Source organism: Puntigrus tetrazona, chromosome 16 (assembly GCF_018831695.1).
Source record: "Puntigrus tetrazona isolate hp1 chromosome 16, ASM1883169v1, whole genome shotgun sequence".
Lineage (NCBI taxonomy): Eukaryota > Metazoa > Chordata > Actinopteri > Cypriniformes > Cyprinidae > Puntigrus > Puntigrus tetrazona.
The window spans coordinates 2,988,484-3,003,695 of record NC_056714.1 but is presented as its reverse complement, the minus strand read 5'-3'; the positions used below and the strand labels follow the sequence as shown (position 1 = coordinate 3,003,695).

At 35.6% G+C, this 15,212-nt stretch overlaps 1 protein-coding gene across 2 annotated transcripts in view; it reads left to right on the top strand.

Annotated features, from left to right (window-relative positions):
* The window catches only part of ascc3 (activating signal cointegrator 1 complex subunit 3), a 148,924-nt gene that overhangs the window by 60,883 nt on the left and 72,829 nt on the right, over positions 1 to 15,212 (top strand). For both annotated transcript variants that reach the window (XM_043260891.1, XM_043260892.1), the window contains exon 11: positions 5,967 to 6,131. In XM_043260891.1, the coding sequence (XP_043116826.1) occupies positions 5,967 to 6,131 (165 nt within the window). The remainder of the gene's footprint in view (positions 1 to 5,966; positions 6,132 to 15,212) is intronic.

The following is a 15,212-nucleotide window of genomic DNA, read 5'->3' as shown; positions in this document are numbered from 1 at the left end:
AATAAGCACGTTGTCCGAATTTTTTTAATCAATATTGTGTTACACTGAATGACATTATTTCAACAAACCTTTGACATTTTATTCTCCAAAAACTCACTTAAAACCTTAAAAGCAGACATTACCATTCATTAATGTGCTTTCTATGGACATAAAACCACTTTCGTTGTGGACATCTCAATATATATATTTATAAGGCGTACGCCGATAGAACATTTTCAGCTTGCGATTCATTTTTATGATTTTATCACGTTATTAGTTTTTGCAGAGGGCCGAATTCTGCCAACAATACCAAGCCAAGGTCCACTAATTAACTGTTTTGGTGAGCATAAGAAACTTCATTTTAAAAAAAAAAAAAAAAAAAAAAAAGACGTGTTTTTGCACCAATACCATAAGTGTCATTTTAGTTTTAGTGTACAATAAAAAGCATGCTTTGCACCATATGCGTTTGCCGAATCTCCCTGCCAACAAGGTTGACAGTAGAGCGATACCATCATAGGAGATTGACATTATCATACACTAGGGATTTGATGCGCTGCAGAAAACAAAGTCGGTGTATATGAAGTAAAATAAGTAGTTTTTTTACCCTCCTGGCTTTGTATTGTAATTAAAATGAGCACTTTAGCTCTGCTACCTGTTTGCCAGCGCTTCCATTTAGATTAGCGGCGGTCTAATTAACGGCAGACGTGCATTTTCCGTTCCAAAGCCAGTCTCTAATGGCTGGGCAGATTGATTTAAATGCAAACGAGAGAGGATTTAATGAACTGCTTTTACTGAAAGTGTTTAATAGGAATTTCAACACTCACAGACAGGTTGGTAAACAGCTCTCAGACCATTAATTATGCATTGTTGTATATTTCTTCTCTAAAATGTTGGTTAATGGTGTCAAAATAATCATATTTTGTGTCTTGAATGATTACACTTTTGAAGATGGCTGACATCAATGGAAAATCTTCTTGTAGATTTGTATAATTTAGTTGTCACCAAACCGCAACTAGCTCATCATGTGGGCGGCACATGTATGGGTAGTCATTAAACTTTTTGTGTGTTTGGCTAATTAATTTAAAGACTCACGTAAGCACGGGAGAGCTAGACGAATAGTCTGCAGGCTCATTTTTTCCTATAATGAATGGTTTCCAGACTAGACAGTGACACCACCATCTCCTTCAGAATTGTTGTCCAAATGCCTCTACATGTCCTGACATCCCACTACGTAACAAACTCCGAGCCTACCCTACCACAGCAGCAGAATACGATCGTCATTCATTTTTTGGAGTATACGAATGTTAATATACAGCTAGCCTATATATTTAGCCCTTTTTATGGACAAATTTTAAGAGAGCTTCTGGTTGCATGTGTTGTTTGGCTATGTGCTGACCTTCATACATCTAAATGATTCTTTTACGTACTGTTTGCAATATAACTATATTCCTATAAATAGGGCTGTAAAGGTTTAAAATACTTCATCATAGCACAATCCGATATAGATTCTCTTAGCCAGCGTTGCCGTATTTGCAACGTAACGGTAAGGTAATTATAACTTCAGTTAACGTTTTAGATTCATTTTCGTCATTATATGACTGGTTATTGTGGCTTTTTTTTTGGTCAGCAGTAAAATGTTCAAAAGAAGGCCAAAGCTGGATCAACCATTGTGTACGATGAGCAATGCACAGACTGGAATGTCGTATGCTGAAATGTTCTAATGTAAAGCTGAACAAATTTTATGGATTTATATTTTTATTACTTTTTTAAATGCAAACATGTACATCTATCTAGGTCACGTGTTATTGTAGCATAGTTTGTGCTGAATGCAAAAAAAATAAATGTTGACCTATAGTGTCTTTTAAGTAGCAGAAATAAGAAAATACAGGTTATGTCACAACATCTCAAGGCCCCCAAAATAACCTTAAGTAATATTAAAATGCCTGTTTTGAGTGGAAACGGAAACACTGGGATTTCCTTTTTCCTTTTCCTGATTTTTTTGCTTTTCCAGAATAGAGCTGATTAGGTTCTGATTATCTTGTTTATCGCTCTGAAATCATGCATTCTAAACCATATTAGGTTAAACTTCTGATGTATGGGTTTCTAAATGGATGCATCCAAAGCACATGGACAGAAAGCGTTTGTAGTACTAAACTAAGATCTCATTCACACACATGTTAAAAACACACAAGTTACAAAAACAGTCGGTTATGTCTCTGGTATCTTTGTGGCAGCAGCAAAGACAGAAAGTTAGCATCATTTTTTCATGGCATTAGTACTGGTAACCACTGTCACTTGTGAAATCAAAATGATGGCGGAGGAGGTGGAAAGAACAGATTAAGGGGCAGGGATATTATAATGAGGTCCCTTTGCGACGTCACAAGGAGAGCGAAATCATACTCGCTCGTTTTTTTTCAGAAGCTTGCAGAGAAAGGCTTACTACTGGGTTGCTAATTTTCACATTTCCTTGGGTCGGAGGTGTACCTGATTATAGCACTTAAGATCTGGACAAGTCAGGTTTTCATTATATGACCCCTTTAAATTTCAACTCTTGTATTCTGTCTGCACACAAGAGAATCCTGATTTCTTTTATTCCTACCTCACTAAAACACCAGCACTCTTTGTCTATAAAGAAGTACAAACGCCATCCTATTTCCCTGAGTGTCCCCCAAGGTTCGGTTCTTGGTCCTATCCTTTTTTTAAATCTGTACGCATGTTTGTATTAGTTGCCATGATCTCAGCTAGCACTGCTCACTACACGGATCCGCTTCTTAAATACACTGCCATCCTTCAGTTTTGTACTTTAACAACTTATACGCATTCTGTAAATATGCAGAATAAACAGGTATTGTCATTTTAGCAGTTACAAGAAATCTTTACCTTTGCATCTATACCCAAACCCTCCAAAACAATCCTGAATTTAAGACTCAGATTTGACTTGTCTCTTTATTTCTCTGTCCTCTTATTATATATCAGCCCACATCGGATCTATCACAGACACACAGAAAGCTTTTCTAAAAAAATCGCACATCTCTGCCTCAAAGCTCGAAACATTGTTTCATCCAAAAGATGCAGAATTGCACATTGCTGTATTTGACCTTCTGAATCCCTACATTCATGTCCATTCATCATTCCTCATTCCAGATTGCTTTCCGTTTGATTTCTGTCAGGCTGTGCTCTATGTTTGGAAATCTCTATAATGGCATCCAAACTCAGAAAAATGATTTTCACGAAATCATTTCTACTCCTGTTGTTGGCTGCCTCTTTCTTTTGTCTGATGTTTTTTTTCCCCCTCTTTCTCTTGGCTGTCTTGTTTACTAATTTGTAACTTGATGGTTGATTGACTGTACATTGATTGTAGCAACTTTACTCATTTATACAGACATTATTGAATCCGCCCTGTGTCCTGCTGTATATTCATTGCAATTTGGAAGTCATATTATTGAGTAAATACGGCTGTCGATCCAAAACAGTTTAAGAGCAAACATGCCTCCTTTTTATGTAAATTAAACTCGATGTAGGTTTCACCAATGAATTACAATTATTTGTAAGAGTTTTGATTATAACTAGGCTTATGCTCAACCCTGTAATTGTGTATTTGAGTGTAGAAATCACGTTCTGCTTGATGTTTGGATCGCAGTGGTGGACTGATGTATAGCAGTCATGGTAAAGTATCTCAGATTGTGGATCTGCTGCATCCTTCACAACAATACTTTTCAACTGATATAAGCATACAGGTTTTTTTTTTTTTTTTATTTGTTCATAAAACTCCACTGACAAATTTGTCTGAATTGGGTGGAAACATAACGACAGCAGAGGGGAGCAATAATTGTAATGTCATTGTATGTTTTCCTTCATGTATTTTTGAAACTGCATTATATTTTTTGATTATAATTTGGGTCTAATTAGCCATTGTCTTACTCAAGGACTCCCATTAGGTGATTTTGACAAACTGAAAATTCTATTGTGTTTAAACGGCATAATTAGGTATTCTAGGTTAAAGGGATTTTCTTAGCCTCCTCCATATATGAACGCAAACCTGGTTTTGTGCTTCTTACTCCAGTTTTTTTGCATTCTTCATTAATAAAAAGAGCTTTCCAAATGGCAGCTCTGATAAACAGTTTGACTAGAGACTAAATTCTATTAAAGTGCTAAATATGGCCACACTACCTATTAATTTTACATTTCCGGGACTCTCATGTTGAATTGTTCTCTGTTCTTAATTAATCAAAGATAACGCAAGTAAACAAAACATGCAGTTTTTAAATAAAAGTTTTTATTAGGGAAATCAAAATCCAAACACACATGGCCCTATGTGAAAAACTGTTTCGCACCTAAAGCTAATAACTTGCAATGAGTCTGTTGCAGTTCTATGGGGGAATTTTGGCCCACTCATTTTTGCAGAGTGGTTGTAATTCAGCCTCATTGGAGTGTTTTTGAGCATGAACTGCCTTTTTAAGGTCATGCCACGGCATCTCAATAAGATTCAGGTCAAGACATTGACCAGGCCACTCCAAAGTCTTTTTCTTCAGCCGTTCAGCCATTCAGAATGGGACTTGCTGGAGTGTTTTGTATCATTGTCCTGCTGCAGAACCCAAGTTCGCTTCAGCTTGAGGTCACAAACAGATGGCCAGACATTGTCCTTCAGGATTTTTTGGTAGACAGCAAAATTCATGGTTTCATTTATCACAGCAAGTCTTTCAGGTCCTGAAGCAGCAAAACAGCCCCAGACCATCACACTATCACCACCGTATTTTACTGTTGGTATGAAAAATCTATATTATAATGGGACACACACCTTCCAAAAAGTTCAACTTTTGTTTCATCAGTCCTAAGAGTATTTAAAGTCTTGGGAATCATCAAGACGGGCATTTATTTTTCATCTTAAAACATTTATGCCCAGTCTTATTCTTATGGTGGAGTCATGAACACTGACCAATAACAATAAATGTACATGATATGTAATGGGAAATTACCAAAGCTGGTAGCTGAGGACCACAAAGATTTTACTTCAAGTGGCAAGAACACCGGAGAACAAGTCAAATTAAGTATGTATTTGAAAAAGGAAAGGACATCCCGGAGGGAGCTGGAGCTTAGCGATTATTGAACACTTGCGTACTTAATGTTTTAGCTGCTTTTGGAGTTATTCTTTTCCAGCTATTTATGTGTGGGGGGAAAAACAATTGAACTGGCCAGATTCCGTCTGAAACACAGTCAGTAGTGATATATAAACATCATTATTCCACAAGCATCCCTTCAGTTCTTCGTATTGAGCAGATTGGTGCAGTTTACAATCAGTCACCTTTAGATGTGAACTGGTAAACGTGATAGCCTTTTCTGTTCATTTGTCTGATCATTGTGGAAGCACAGATTCCGAGATATTTCTATACCTCAGCCTCTCATTTACTTTCTTAAAAACAAACCACATGTAATTCTCTAGAGAGATATACTTGGACATTTTTCTTAAGAGTTAGCCGCAGACCTAGTTTCCACCAGTCATTTGTAAAGGTATTGTTAATGCAAAACAAAAAAGTCCTCCAGAAGAAAGGAGAACGACATACCAGTGTACAAAATACATATATATATATATTAACATTAGATGAATGTTGGTCATATAGGAAATGTTTGAAATCTAATAGCATGCTCATACAGTTATCAAGATGGCAGCGGCATCTTATTCACTTGGGTATGCATTACTACTTGCACGACTTTAAATAGTTGACTAGTCATTCGGAAAATTAATCATTTATCATGTATAGAAGAATTGCAACTGAAGTTGTGTGATCATGACTTCTTAACAGACTAGAAGAAGAAAAAACCTTCAACGCATGCATTATTATTTGTTTTTCTTCACATTTATGTTTAGGTTATGTTGAAGTTAGGTCAGTTTGTATCAGAGCGACTGACAGAATATTCCAAAAATGATGGACAAGCTGTTGATCGTTCAGAGCACATGTTAAACATCTGATGACTGTGTTGTGTTGTAGATGTTGGTGACGACTCCAGAGAAGTGGGATGTGGTGACCAGGAAGAGTGTGGGGGACGTGGCTTTGTCTCAGATCGTCCGACTGCTCATCCTGGATGAAGTTCATCTTCTTCATGAGGATAGAGGACCTGTTCTGGAGAGCCTTGTGGCCCGGACGTTACGTCAGGTAATACATTTAGAAGAAGCATTATTAATGTCATAATATTTTGAATCATAATATGTGCATTTAACAAATTTGTTGATATACTAGCGCTCTTTATTATTATTATTATTATTAGTTTAAATTGATATTTTTATTTAGGAGGGACCCATTAAATTGAAATAACAGTAGTACAAAAAAAGTATAATATTAAAATAAATGAGGATATAAATAAAAATAAGGATATTAGGATTTCTGAAATATCGAGTGGAGTAATGGCTGCTGAAAATTCAGCTTTGCATCAAAGAAATAAATAACATTTTAAATTCAAATAGAAAACATATTTTAAATGTAATGAAATTTCACAATATCACTGTTTTTACTCGATTTCTGTCAAATAAATACAGCCTTGTTGAGCATGAGACTTTCAAAAAAATCTTAAAAAGCTTAACGACCCCAAATTTTGAGTGTATATATATTTTTAGCTATAGCCGAAAGTTGAACTTTGGAGTAGTTTTTAAGCCGAAACCTTATTTGTAACTGTCCAACGGCAATCCATTTCATTTTCCCTCTTTAAAGGTTGTGCAAGTCACTCCTGATAATGACAATATAGATACTCACAAGAAGAATATTTTTGCATTTTTTTCCAAGTGAAACATTAATATTGATTCAGTGCTACTGGAGTTTGACTGAGAGGCAGGTCTGCAATTAAAATGAGTCGAACAGTTTCTAATATTTATTTTAGTCTTTGTGTCTTATGTGGCTCAGTAGCTAAGCTATGAGCAGCCAGCATTGTTCTTTTTTCTTCTCAATATTGTACTGTTAATTAATATTCCCTAATTAAACTAAATCTACATGTCTCTGGTGAATGAATTTAAATTCTATTTTAACGTCTCAGTATTGTTATTACAGAAGCGTACAGTTCGTTTTAGACTTTTACGTTTTTAGAATTTTTAATCATAATGTTCGCATCTAATAATTTAGTTAATATACAAGCATTATTATTTTTTTTAATTATTACTTTTTTTCAGTTAGGACACATTAAATTGATCGAAAGTAATAGCGGAACAAAAAAGTGTTAAATAACACGCATAAACGATACAGAGGCTGTTATCTCCAGAAGTGTGTATATTGCAAATATATGGCCCTCGACCTAAAATGAGATCGACACATCTGTGTTAAAAGCCCTTGGTGTGCAGAAAGAAATGCATGAAAATGTATTTTTGTTGTTCATGCTGGCAGTAAGGTTAGATAGCGGTAGCATTGTCTTTTGTGCTAGTGATTTAGTATCATATACCTGATAGATACAGGTAGCCCGTAGTATGAAGGTTCGACTCATTTGTGGTTCCTAGGTAATTTCCTCCTCCACTGGATGCATGCGTGTGTGATTGATAGGACCCCGCTGATGATGATTGACAGCCGCCCTTACTAGAATCACTCCGGCCATTTGGGATATTAGTGTGATTATGCAAATCCTGACAGCTGCAGAGACGACAGCCCACATTACGGGGGTCCCGTATCCGCGTTCCGTTCTGACGAGTCGCAGTCAGGTGTCAATCACACGCAGGAATTCACCGAATAAGCTCAGGCAAAGCTCCTGCGACAAACAACGCAGCTAAACTGCCACGGTAATTTTGCCCTTCAAGACACTTTCGTGGGGCGAAGGGTTCCGAAAATACAGCTTTCTCATTTATAACGCGCATTTCTTCGTTAGGCGAGTTTTACTTTGAGGCTTGGAGCTGAGAGAAGCTTTCGGTAGGGCTGAGTGGCGAGTAAGTGAAAGGAAATGACTTCAAATGAGACTGCTGTTTACTGTGTCCACGCTCTATCCGTTTGAAGTGCTAACTGATACCGGTTCAGCGAGACTGTGTGTGCTCTTCTCAAAGCCGAACGGAGCTTATTATCGTTCGAGATCATACCGTGAGCTAGATTTTCAATGTCAGATTTAGTTTCTTTGGCTATGCGGAATGCAATCTTTGCACTTAATTTCAATTTTAAAAGCTGAGAGATAACAAGCTGTTACTTTGGCGTATGTCACGGTGACACGTCAGGCAGCAGTTAGCTGTAGTGAATTAGAATATTCAGTTCTTGCTGCGTTAAACGCATTCTGCTTTCAGGTGCATCTGTACAAATTAAGCAAAAAATAATAATGATAATAATTGATATGGTTATGGTTCCAGTGGTAAAGGGTAATAGGGATTTAAAAAAAAAAAAAGTAGGTCATTACGCTTAAATCAGATTGCGATATGGACCAAAAAGACTATTTAAATAAGGTTCTTTGTAAGAATGAATGGCGCGGATGCACTGCTTTGTTTTCAGCATCTGCTGCCTCGCTAAGTGTGGATATCTACAATATCCAGGACTGTTTCGAGTGACTTTATGGTTATTTTACTATTTATCATAGGAATTATATCATATACAATCAAAAACTTAAAAGATATTCGGTTTAACTTGCATTTTGCAAGACATATGTCAGCCTACTATTGTTTAGTAGAATGCATTACTATTAAAATGATTCAAAAAATAATAATTTTGTTAAGGAATAATCATAAAACATTTCTTCCATGCATAGTAAATCCCTTTTGTTTGCCAAAAAATAAATATAGTTACATTTTTCTGAAACATTTAGAAGTTAAATATGCAACATATCATTTCTGAGGAAAAAAAACTAACATTTTGTGACATTATTTTGTAATAATGTATTTAAATATATTTTTAATGCATTATAAATACAATGCATTATATAAAATACAATGTCTAGTAACAATAAAAAATATGGTCAGGGTTTTTTTTTTCATATATATATATATATATATATATATATATATATATATATATATATATATATATAAATCATAATTTATCATAATTTATGTATTAATTAGATATGCTTTTTTGTATTAATTAAATGTCATCTGGACATGAAAGGAGTTTAGAAAATGTAAAATTGAAAAATGGAATCCACTAAAAAATAACAAAAAATGGAATTTGGGGAAAATAGGTCCCTATATATAATGAAATATGAAAAACTTATGTGTCCTATGTGTGCTCAGCTCTGAAATATTTTATCAGAAGGCATTCTAGTTAATAGTAAGATTTGGTCCCTATACTGGTCCCTATAAGTGTTACTGTATATATTAGATTGATACTGTATATATTTGATGTTGAAGATGGCTGGTACATTTTGTCAGCTATTCAGTGGCACTGTTAATAAGTATGTCACCATGAAAGTTACAAAGATGTTACTGCTCTAGTTACATCAACTACAGCATAAGAAATCAAACTGTCACGCAAAGTGGCTGTCATTCAGACCAGTGTTTCCCAACACTGTTCCCGGAGGCACACCGACAAGTACACATTTTCAAACTCTTCCTAATCGGACTCACCTGATTCAACTCGGCTCATTAGCGAAAGCTTAAAGACCTGAAATGGAATAGTCAGATAAGGGGATGTTCGAAAAGCGTACCGAAGCAGGATTTAAACACTTAAATACATCCCAGGGAACAGAAAGAAGAAAACGATCACTTTAAAAAAAGCAATTCTCTTGCTTTGTGTATCTGTAACTCCAGAACATAGCTGGACGCAGTTGGGAAATGAGAACATTTATAACACTTGGCTTTCTTCGTCAACAGCTTATTGTCACCCTAAATGCTCACCCGTCTTTTCAACTTCCTGTCCGCCTCTAAAGGAGCTCTGAAGTCACCAAACCTCATGTTCTTGACCCATTTTCCTCCACTGCGTTCAACGTTTCAGTATTATTAGTAGCCAGGCGCTCTGTTGCGTCAATGGCATAGAAAATAGCAAGCGTCCCTTATGTTTACACCCTATTATACTCCTAATATATCCAGGGTGAAAGAGAAGCGCGTTAACTAGCTGATGACTGTTCCTGATGTCCAGGGAATATCCATGGTAACCGTCTTTTCATCGAGCACAGCGTCCTATAAATATAACATATGTTATAGCAACCTTTGTCTGTCAACAACGGTGTTCCCCAGGGCTCAGGCTTAGGCCCTATTCTGTTCGGCCACCTACACGCTGGCATGTTTTGAGTCACCATGACAGTTTGTAAGGAAAAAGGAAAAAATGGATAGCAACAGCTTAACCTAGATGCTGTTTGGATCTGGCCTTTTTATGTGTGTTAATGAATAAAACACACACGCACGTGTACGCACATATATAAATATGCACACGTGCGTTTGTTTGTGTATATATAAAACATCGTATATCACATCGTATTGCAGCCACATACAAAATGTTTTTTTGACATAGCGAGTTATTGACAATAGCATTTTCTTTACAGAAAAAGTGGTAGAAACGCCACAAAATCAAAGAATTTCTCCCCACAACGCAGCAGAAATGTTTTCCCGTGTCTCTTATTTTAATTAGGGTATGTGCACAGTAGTAGAGCCAAAAGTCAACACAATTTGAAGGTATTCCTGTCTTTAGGAGACTTTGAATTATTGATCTCTGCACAGTAAGCAAGATCGCGGCCCGTGGAAGTAGCAAAATGAGGGGAATCATTAATAAAAGATGGTGGAGGAGAGAGAAAGCAGCGTTACTTTGCTGTTTTTTCTTCGGGAGGAAAAACAAAAAACAAGGTGGATATATTATGGTCGCTGAATTTTTTAGCACCGATGCCGTAATGCGTGTTTTTGCCGTTTTTTGTTTAGACATCGTCAAACACTTTTTTACATCAAAAAGTAAAGATTGCGTTACTTATTTTAGCTGGGCTTTTAGTCGTGGCGCAGACTAAAGATAGCACACTCGCACACCCTTGGGAAGCAGAATTGATTACGGGATGGTTAAATTATGATTATTTCATATCTCCTCACAGGCATATTTAAGATGAGTTTAACGTGAAGGGTCAGTTCCAGGCTCTTTGCGTTGACTGTGTCTGCGGACGCTGCCGGTGTAGAAGCATTCACAATGAACAAACATGAAAAAGCATAACAGATGAGCTGCGTGTCAGGCTGCTGTCTGCTCAGATGGTTTTGCTTCAGGACACAGATTGAATATGAGACCCGAATATTTTTTTGTTGTTGATTTTTAAGTAAACCGTTATCATCGTCTGAACTTACAATTCTAGCTTAAGCAACACGTCATTTAATGAATCAAAGAAAAAAAAACGTACATTTAGTCTAGTAAATAAATCGTGTTGTAAGGCTTTCAGAGAGAAACATTTTAAATTGAAAATGTTTAAATATATATCATTTTTTGGAGGGAAAAAAGTAGGAGAAACGTGAAGTTTATGATTTCATAAAAGCACTTGCTTTATTTCTGATATAAAATAAAAGCTCAATCGAGTTTTAAAGTTCAGTTGTCAATTCAACGGCTATTTTATGGTTTTCTTCTACATTGACATGTCGCATTAAAATCTTAATATTAACATAGTTTTGTTGTTTGGTAAACGGATTGTTTGTTTGTGGCAATTAATGTTATTCCACGAGGGCTTATAAAGTAAGACATTTGTAGGTCAATTCTATTTCGAAACTGTACACTTTATGAGTGGCGCTGAACTTGTAAACGTTTAACAAGCCAAAACTCTGGAATGATTTTTTACTTAAATTTAGACCGTTTTTGTATTGTTTGTTTATAGAAATGTTGTTGAAAGATGTCTCTCATGCTCACCAAGGCTGTATATATTTGATTAAAATGTAGTGAAACAGTAACGTTGAAATATTATTTCAATTTAAAATGACTCATTTTGTGTTTATAATATATTTAAATAATAAAAAAATAAAAATAAAAATAAATAAATATATATATATATATATATATATATATATATATATATATATATATATATATATATATATATATATATATATTGTCATTTGTCCTAGGATGTTATTCATTTGTTGTTACTGCAGTCTTAAGTATCACATGATCCATCATAAATTATTCTAGTATTATTAAGAAAAAAAAAAAAAGAACAGTGGTGTAATCAACAAAAAAATGCTTTGGAAATAAAAAGCTTTTTATTTTTTTATTTTATAATTTTGAGGTCCATATGGTTAGCATTTAATGTGCATATACCATTTTGTTTTAAAACTGGTGTCAGAAAACCCATTAAAAAACGATTAAGCCCGCTAGTTTACTTTCTTTGGTCAGGACCAAATACAATGTGTGTTTTTTTGTTTGTTTTTTTTTCAGTTCACTTTCACATTGCCCTTTTTGCAGTGGGAACCACAAATTGTAAACAAAACCATGTGTACGCTAAGGTCATCTGCTTATGAAACAGAAATTCTCAAGTAGGGGAAACAGGAAGTGCAAAAACAGGCTAATCGATGAGATCTTTTGTAGTGCAGTTTTGATTATTTTACTGATGCGGTGTGATCACATACTAATGTAATATGAAGAAACGTGTGAGCTTCATAAGTAAAATGCAGAAAATAAAATCTATAGATATGAAATACTTAAAGCATATCAAAAAGTTAGTTTTAACCTGGATATGTGTGCGCTGTTAGGCTCATTTTCAATGGTTTTCTGGCAAGAGTGGAAGCTATAGACATAAATATGCCATAATTGTTGCTCATAAAGGTAAGAATTATACATAATTTGGAGCAGTTAAGGGTCTATTTTTAATTGTGCGCAATCGCAATATCAAGAAAACATTGTGCTTTTTTAAAATAAAGTGGGAGCACTTCACAAAAATGAACCAAAACAAAAACACCTTAAACATTATTCTTACACGCATGATGAATATATCTACAGTAAGCTTTGAATTCCTACAAAATTAAATAATTTCTATCAGAACAAAACAATTTCTAAAGAGCACATCCAATGAGGAGATGGTGAAACAGGATTTTTAACTTTAACTTTCTCACTCAGAAAACACTTATTAAAAAATAATGTAATTATCTTCTAACTGTTTCCCCGAGACGCGTTCATTTTAACTTTGCTAGGGCACTGTGGCAAGATTTAGCCTATTTATTGCGCACCGCTGTGTGCCGTGGTCATGGAAACTAATTTGTATTCATTTTAAAGTATTCTAGTTGAAATGCCATTGAAATGCAAACAGCAGCACTGTGCGTGCTTTTTGCAATTAAGTCGAATCGAGGCAAAGACTATAGAATACCCAAGATGTGTCACGCATCGAATATAGTTTTGAACGGGGGAAAAATGCTCGTATGAGAAATGAGCTTCGCATAATGCTATTTGAGCAAAAGAAACAGCTACCATTTCGGATATCATTGGTGATTTCAAATATGAAATATAATCGTAAGCTTAGTGAACAATTTGGGTAGAATTTGGTGTTTTCCAATACAAAGGAACTGGCTCTCAGTTGTCATGCATCTGTACACAGTATTTATATGCTGTTACTACACTCTCCTCAATCATGGTCCTCTTTTGCAAGGGCAGTGAGACAGATCTCCTCAGCACATCATTACTGTTACCTCACAGACATAAAAGTGCACTCTGGCATGTCGTTTATTAAAAGAAAGAGCCTGTCTTTTAAAGTGGACCCACTGTAAAAGTGTCAAATATTCCACAGAGGACAAACACCGAGATGATAGAGTTCTGAAAGCTTTTACTTTATAACCTCTTGAAATGGTGTTTTTCTGAACATTTGGCAGGAAATTTTATCATTCAAAAATCATTTCTTTATTAAGTACATAGAAATCTCTCTCTCTCTCTCTCCTCATGGAATATTACAGGAATAAAAATTAGAACAGGTCTTTAAAATTGTTGAATTATTTGCCAATATTATCAATAATTATACAGCCTTGGCCAGCAGCGTATGTTTGATCTTTTGTCTTTTAAATCTTCTTGTGTGTTGTAGAGTTTAAAATATTGTTAATTTGTTGTAAGTTTCGGTTTTTACCTTTAAAGTTACCCTTACAGTGCCTTGTTGAATTATCCATACATGTTTTTGGTAACCGTTTACAGTGCGGTTCATTAGTTAATTAAACTTAAATTAACTTAATTAAAGTAAACATTACACATTGCGTAAGTATTCAGATCCTTAAATCGGTATAGATGAAGCACTTTTGTCTCCACTGGACGTTTTATGCCACATATGCATGTCTGGATTCAACTTTTTTCTTGTTTTTTGTTTGTTTTGGGGTTTTTTTTGCTATTTTTCGCTTACAGACCCTCTCAAGCTCTGTCAGTTCTGACCGTAGAGTGTAATTCTCAGGTTTCTCTAAAGGTGTTTAATTGGGTTCAAGTCCAGTCTCTAGCTGGGCCACTCAAGGATGTTCACAGAGTCCTCCCTAAGCCACTTTTGTATTATCTTGTTTTTTTTTTTTTTTCAACTTAAGGTCATTGTCCTGTTGGAATGTGACTCTGTGGCTCAGTGTGAGGTCTTGAGAGCTCTGGATCCAGTTTTCATTAAGGATATCGCTGTTTTTTTGCTGTGTTCAGCTTTCACTCTGAAAAGCACCACCACAGCAGTATGCTACCACCACAATGCTCCACCAGTGGAATGGTATTGTGCAGGTATTGAGCGGCACCTGGATTCCTCCAGACATAGGGGCTATTTTTGTTGCAAATTCCAAGCAGGGTTTTTTCCTTTGTCTTTATTGAGAAGAGACTTCCATCCAGCCACTTTACGATAAAGCTCAGATTGTTGGAGCAATGCAGTAATGTTTGTCTTTCATATTTATCCCATCTCCCATCATCAAGTTTTTGATGATGGGAGATGGGATAACCTTTCTTACCAAGGCCCTTTTCCCCTAATGGCTTAGTTTGGGCGAGCCTTACTAAATTATTGTTGTCAGCCTTGTCCAGTTCTTTGCCCAACCTAGGCTCATTGGAAATGCATGCCTCTGCAAAACTGAAAAAAACGTACCAATACATACGAATCGCTGCAGGTTCCAGTTGAAATAAACACTAGAGTGTGTCAACACGGTGCCGCCTAGTTGTCAGGAGATATGAGAAATGCATATATTTGCTCATAACTTGTGAATGGTTTGGCCAAAAACCATTTTGAATCTAAAATTCTGTATTTTACAGACACATCAGCTTATTGTTACAAAACTAATTACAAAATGTTTTGGCTCCATACTGTCATGGTACTCCGCAACTCCACCTTATGGTCAAACAATGCTAATAACTTCTTTGCTTACATTAATCTATTATAATGACACTACTGTTGCTAGATTT